The sequence below is a fragment of the Cyanistes caeruleus genome, chromosome 2 (assembly GCF_971803275.1).
Source record: "Cyanistes caeruleus chromosome 2, bCyaCae1.hap1.1, whole genome shotgun sequence".
Classification (NCBI taxonomy): domain Eukaryota; kingdom Metazoa; phylum Chordata; class Aves; order Passeriformes; family Paridae; genus Cyanistes; species Cyanistes caeruleus.
The window spans coordinates 107381234-107388240 of NC_141702.1; the positions used below are offsets into that span (position 1 = coordinate 107381234).

At 35.1% G+C, this 7007-nt stretch overlaps 1 protein-coding gene across 45 annotated transcripts in view; it reads left to right on the plus strand.

Annotated features, from left to right (window-relative positions):
* Window positions 1-7007, plus strand: part of NRXN1 (neurexin 1) — a 671062-nt gene that overhangs the window by 218763 nt on the left and 445292 nt on the right. For all 45 annotated transcript variants that reach the window (XM_086878975.1, XM_086878974.1, XM_023922971.2 and 42 more), the window contains one exon: window positions 5776-6077. In XM_086878975.1, the coding sequence (XP_086735101.1) occupies window positions 5776-6077 (302 nt within the window). The remainder of the gene's footprint in view (window positions 1-5775; window positions 6078-7007) is intronic.

Here is a 7007-nt window from a genome sequence, read left to right on the forward strand (position 1 = left end):
ACACTAAGATGGCACCATTCCTGAAAACTCCTGCTTGCTTTCCTCTCCCTCCCCAATTGCAAATCTGCTTTTCAAGTGCATACTCTGTGTGATTAAATAAAAGGACATGAAAATTAGTGAGGAAATTGCATGGTGTAGCCATTTTAATTATGAATTTAAATGTCTGTTCAGAACAATGAAGTAATTTATCAGTTATCTAGTGTTCCCTCCAAGTCATTTATCATGAGTAGCAACTATCATAATTTTATTCCAATCTGAGATGATGGGAAGGGATCATAGGCTCATACTTCAGGAGTTTATAATTCTTGTGATTGGCTACTGATTTAATGATTGTGTATGAAACAAAACAGGAGGTGGAAAACTTCCCCGAGTTTCTTTGCATCATGATATTATACCTTACTTTGTATCAGTTATGCTGTTAAATTTTTCTCAGCAGGCAAAATATTTCTTTGCACCTCATTTTACTGCGATGGATATTGGTTTTATGTTGGACACCAGTAGCAGAGACTTTGGTGCCCAGGATCACAGGTGCAGGGTGTTTTTTGGGATAAACCATAGTTTACATAGATGTTAACATAGATATTACATTCCAGGAACTACAAGTATGACAGTCCAATGCACTCTGTTATAACAACTAACCAAAGTTTTAACTTTTTGTTTGGTTTTGACTGGAACATTTTCTGCCAGAAAAAGGCTTGGACTGGTTTGCCAGATCCCTGAATCTGGTTTACCAGATCCCTGAATCTGTGGAATAAACAGACATTTCTACAGCCTTTTTTTATCTTTTTTCTTTTTTTTTTTTTTTTTTGCATAAGGCTAATTTAAGACAATAATAAGAAGCCCTTGAGAAGTAATTCCTCAGTCCTTCAGAAGAAATTGCTTATGGTCTTAAATAACTTCTCGGGTTTTGTTCTCATGTTAGGCTAGTCATGATTTAATAATGAAATTATTGCCTCTCAAAGGAAAGGGACACAGAATTCTGTACTTGTGAGGGAAGGGAGAGTTAAAAAAAAAGGAAACTACCACATAGATCCCCATGGTGGATTTGGAATCATGAATCTGATTTTTTTCTCTCAATTGCTTCCTTGGAATCTTCTGTGGAGACTTGTTTAGATGACAAGGAATATAGTTTCTGGAAAGGAAAAGAAAGATTGTGAGAAATTGTCATGAAAGATTCTCCTGTTAAAAAAAGTTATTTATAAGAGACAGGAACAGAAAACTGCTAGTGTACAACAGCAGTACTTGTAAAAACTAACTACCTGAACTGATAAGCCAGCCCTCTGCATTCTCTCAGAATTAATTTCTTAGGTTTTATCATAATTCCATCATTTTTGTTGGTTTCATACTTAAGTCTTTTTTTTTTTTTTTTTTTTATTTAGACAGTATTATTTATTAGACTGTATTATTCTTTTTGAGTGTCTGTGTTTTATTTCCAGATGCAATCTGGTCATCCTTTATTATGTGACTGGGAAACAAAATTCAGTATAACATTTGGAGAACTACTTTATAGTCTGTAATTTTTTGTCTTAAGATCCAGTGAATGATGGAAGGGTAAAGGCTGGCTTTCATAAAAGAGCAATGTGCTAAGAAACCTTGTGCATGATGCATGCTGAGACCATTCCAGGGTCAGCAGTGCACTCCTCATGGGGGGAGGATTCCCTTTGTATGGAATGGCAAGCCGTTAGTTTGCTATTACTGCAAAGTGTGCCACAGAAGTAGCAGTTCAGGCTGTCTGGTTTTATTGCATCAGTCATTCTTATTAATGGCTTTGTCTACATGCTGTTTTAGTGTAGTTTTCCTAAGCTGCATTGCTTTTTCAGAAAGACTTTATAAGTTGATGGTGTAGCGGATAAATTTTAAATTGTTGTGAAATGGAGCACCAAACAGTACATCTGGAAACATACTACACTCTGGTTTGACATAATTTATTTATTCAGAACACATTTAATGTTTTGAAGATTGTAGAGAAGTAACTTAGCTCTTAGAAGTGGAGTGGTATTAGTGTTAGTGGTGTCAGCTTATTTTCTCTTTGGCAGTAATTATTTTGGCAGACAGATAAATAGACATCGCTCTACCAGGTTTTGTTGTGTAATACTAGATGGGTTTGTCACATGGGTTGTTGGGGTTCAGTTAATAAACTTTTGAGTTTACTTTCTTATGCAAAAGAACACTGTAGCTATCGATAAATACATTTGATTTATTCCTGTTACGGTTTTATTTCTCTTGTCTATGGTTCCATTATTGTTACTCCTTAGTAAGATCAAAGCATCTAGTCCTGTGTATGTGATTTAAATCAGGCATGGGTGCACGATCCAATTATTATGGATACAGCCAGACCTAGTTTATGGTGTAACACTGCCAGTGAGACAGGTGAATGTGCTATAAAGCTTAGCATGGTGCTTATGTAGGACTGTAAAATCTGCTAAAGCCCATGGAAGTATTGCTTCCATATGTTTTATCAGACTAAGGATTAAATGGACTTCCAAAGAGCTGAATATTAAAACTGTTGTTGACTTCAGTGGGGCAAAGAAACAGACCCTTTCTGCAGCAACAGGTGCTTTCATAGAGTGCTTCTCTTGTTTGAATCCTTCCTGTGACACAAACAGATGCACATCTCCTGTAATAGTGGATTTTCACTGCCATAACATAAAGCAATTTACTGTACTCAAAATTCAGAATAAAAAACATGTTAAACTCCTTTATGGTGTTCATATTATCTTGTGCTTTTCTATGCAGGTAATTACATTTTAATCATTAAATGAAGTGCAACACTTCATACTGGCTAGAATGACTGCCATGCATTTTTAATGGTTTCTCTAAGTGTTATTAAGTGATAATTTGAAAAAATAAACAAACAACCAGCAGTTTACACAACCGGTTATTAATGAAGCCTGTTCTTAATTTGCTTAAAGGATCAACAAAAATTGTGGTATGAAATGTAGCAATGGATTATGAGTGTTGTTTTTTTTTTACATAAAACATTTGAATGTTTTATGGATATATTTTTTAATGTCCATTCTAAATACATGCATTCATATCAAGAGTAAAATAGCTCATATCAAAAATATCTTTTTGATATTAAAAAGTTGACACAGGGTTGATTATCACTATTATTTCGTGGCTTTTCTGTCCTCCACTGAAACATATTGATTAATGTGCCTACTGCTCTATGTGTGCTAAAAGGGTCTGTTTTTCAGTGACAAAGCACAAAAAAGATTTGTACTCTGATTTCCTTTTCTTGGTTTTCCTCAATCTTTGCTGGCCTGTGGCAACCCTCTGTGGTTGTTTTAACTCCAATCTTCCCATTTCAGAGCTGGGCATGACAAGGCAGATTTGCACTTGCAGTTGCCCCATCATTTCCCAAATATCAAAGCTAGATTTGAGGGCAAATATACCTGAGGTTTCATCCAAATGGTCCTAAGAGAGAAGATTAATTTTTTTGTGAGGAATTAATTATTCTGAAGACTTGAGAAATGTGGAAGTTTTCTATTGATATTCCCTCCCCTGCTTCAAATAATTAATGTAATATTTGCAGTTGGGTCATACTAGGATATTGTCATAGCAGATAATGTTTGAATTCATGGCATGGAAACAGCATAAAAATAGCAAATAATGGGTATCTTTGGTTTGTCAGGTGAGCAGAAAAAATAGTTTGGTAGGAAAAGCATGCAGTTAATGTCTTTATCCACAATTCAGGTTTTTTCACCAAAATGTTTCCTCTGAAGTAAAATGCTCTGCTTAGTTTTAGGTGTTTGTTTTTTGTTTATCAAGTGAAGTTCAGTTTTTAAACAAGTGAATATTAGTTGGATGTAAATATGAGTAATTTGTTCAAAAATTTTAATTTGGTGATATTGATTATCATAGACTGTATTATTGAATCTAGAAGGAATGAGAGAGGGTTCAAAAATTAACAGTGAATTCTTCAGGGGTCCTGCTTGAAGAATGACTCAATTACTTTCTTGGATGAACTGCTTGCTTCTTCAGGTCCTTGTTTAGGAATTTATTTTTTTTAAAAAAGGACCTGGCACGTGTTTAAGTTCCCTACATTTTCATGTCTGTGTGAATGATCTGGTTTTACACAGGCAGTTTACAGTGCATAATGTGTGTACTTAAATACTTGGCATGTTGATTCATTTATGCCCTTCAGTTTTTTTCATTACATACCTGGGACAAAACTACAAAGACCAGGTTTCTGCATCTGTTTTATCATCTCTCTCCATTGTAGGTATTCATGCTGCTTTAATATGCCTGTGCAGCAAGCACCCATTGCAAATAAACTCTCTCCTGAGCGTTTTATGCTTTTATTAAATATTCATTAGATGGGATGCAGGCTGCTGATTTCAGTGCATTGAAACCCCAGAAAATGCATTGTTTGTGAATCCCTTATGCACCATGAGCTAAGGTGTTCTCCCTCCACTGAAACATGTCAGGGTCCAGGGTGCATCACTGTCAGCTGAATCTTGCTTTGAGCTGTAAAGAGAGCATAATTGATAAACAGTCATTTTGGGTTTTTTTTTTTACCTTGTAGTCTAGTATGATTTGGCTGCTGCCACAAATAAACCCCCTCAAAAAGATAACACAAATAACTTCTAATGATCTTATTATGAAGCAAAGTTAAAGTAAAGCATTTTGAATATCCAGGATCAGAGTTGATGTATAGGCTACAACAGGAGACAAATACAACTGGTGTCTTCACACCTGTTTTTTGCCTGTCCTGTCATCCACTGGTCTCTTAAATTCACACTGCTATTCCCTTTATCTGTAGATTTATGCATATATTTTGGGTTTGTTCTGGTGGTATAACACTGATGTGTGCAGTTCTGTCCTGGAGACTGAGTTGATTCTCAAGAAAGATGAAATTTTACATCCTCAGATTTTCACACCTTCATCCTTACACTGCATAAAACCTGCAGGTTTTCATTGAGATTTTACTAACTTATTAGCTGAACAAATATTTTTGCTCTTTTATTGCTCTAAAATCCATACATCTCTAAACAGATATTTTTTGCCTTTTTATGGCTCTAAATTCCATACAACTCTAGTATAATCTTGTACACGTTTGTGTACAAGATTTTGGGAAAATATAATCTCCATATGTGTTATACTTGCTTTTCTGAGATTGAAAGCTCAGTTATTTGTGTTTCACCTTCAGGATAAATTAAGAAAAATAACCTGTATGGCACATACTTGCTAGTAAAAGTACATGCAAGAAAAAAATAACCTGTTCATTTTCTACTACATGTTAACTTGCTCTCTGGCACAGTGCTATATAAATCTTTAAGGTAGATTCCTAAATGAATGCTTTGTAGCTTTAGTTTATTCAAAACCTTAGGCAGAGATACTGGAAGTATCTAGGTTATTGGTTCTTTTTGAGGTGTCATAATTTTAGTGACAGCTGGAAAGGAATAGATCTGTGTTTTGACTAGAACAATGCTTTGGTCTGTATATTCACCTGAATGTTATATATTTAGATGTGTTTGAGAGCAGATTGCTTAAATAGCATTAATACAATTGTTGATGCAATTTACTTTCAGAGTTTAATCATGTAATAATAAAAACATTAATGAAAATCTGTTAGAAAATAGTTAAAAATATGTTCACGGTAAATCTCATTTATCTCCTTCCTTCATGGATTTTAAGTGTTTTAAATGAATTATTTTTTGATACAGTGCTTGCACTAATACTATTAAATTAGCTATGAAAATAATTCATGCAATTTGCCTTTAATTAAGTGCCAGCGATTTATTTGTTTGTTTCTCTCCTTTTGTTTGCCAGGAAAAGAAGAATATATTGCAACATTCAAGGGATCAGAATACTTCTGCTATGATTTATCTCAGAACCCCATACAGAGTAGCAGTGATGAAATAACTCTGTCGTTTAAAACGCTTCAGAGGAACGGACTGATGCTTCACACAGGAAAATCGGCTGATTATGTCAATCTTGCGCTGAAAAACGGAGCTGTCTCCTTGGTCATTAATTTGGGCTCAGGGGCCTTTGAAGCGCTGGTGGAACCTGTGAATGGGAAATTTAATGACAATGCCTGGCATGATGTGAAAGTAACCAGGAATCTGCGTCAGGTAACAGTACAATGGATACAAGAATAACTGACTTTTTTTATGAATAAATGCTTGATTATTTGAAAATTGCATACTGGATGTTTAGCAGGCATTTGATTAGTTTTTTTTTTTATTTGCACAAGGAAGGATATTCCTGCCACACTTGAGCAGGGGCATATCTAGAAAGTAGTAGGGCAAGCAGCTGTCTGAGACAGTACCAGTGAGAGGTTTTCGTGACTTTAGGTATCACCCAGTGTTTCTCCAGTGCAACTGTCTGCCCTTGCAGCCTTGCATTAGTCAAGGCTAGCAACTTTCTGAATTGCAACTCTTTAATTAAAAGAAATGTTTAATATCTTTTCCTCCTTTTTCAAAGTGGGCAGTAAATTTGCTATCAGATAAAAGTTTTTGCACTGTGTGGAGGCATCCTGCATGTCATGCCACATTTAACCTAGAGCAGCAGTAAAAGATATCTAGAACATTGCATGCTTACTCTCGGTGACGTGCTAGGGGGTTGCAGTTCAACAGTCAAATTTGAGGTTGTGGTTGGGGGGGATGAGGGTAAAGACAATACCATGTATGTGTGTATACTGTATGTGCTAAGTGTACAATATATGCACGTATGTGGCTCAAAACTGTTATGTATACTAATGTGCTAAAGTATTTTATTGGTAGTATCATGTAATTTTGTGCTATCTTTTTCTGCCCTAAATGTCTGTCTTAAGTAATATCATTAATTTATTTGTTGTTTCTCTAAACAGTTGCAGCTTGATTGGAATATTTCGTTTCCCTTTATTAAAACAGCTCTGTCTTCTGGAGCTGTTAACTAATTCATCTAACCTCTTCTTTCCCTTTTCTTTTAAAATGGTTTAGCTATTACATTTTTAGTTTGGAATTTCTTTGTAGTAATGAGCTGAATTGGATCTAGAATTATATCGTGATACTTTATTTTAA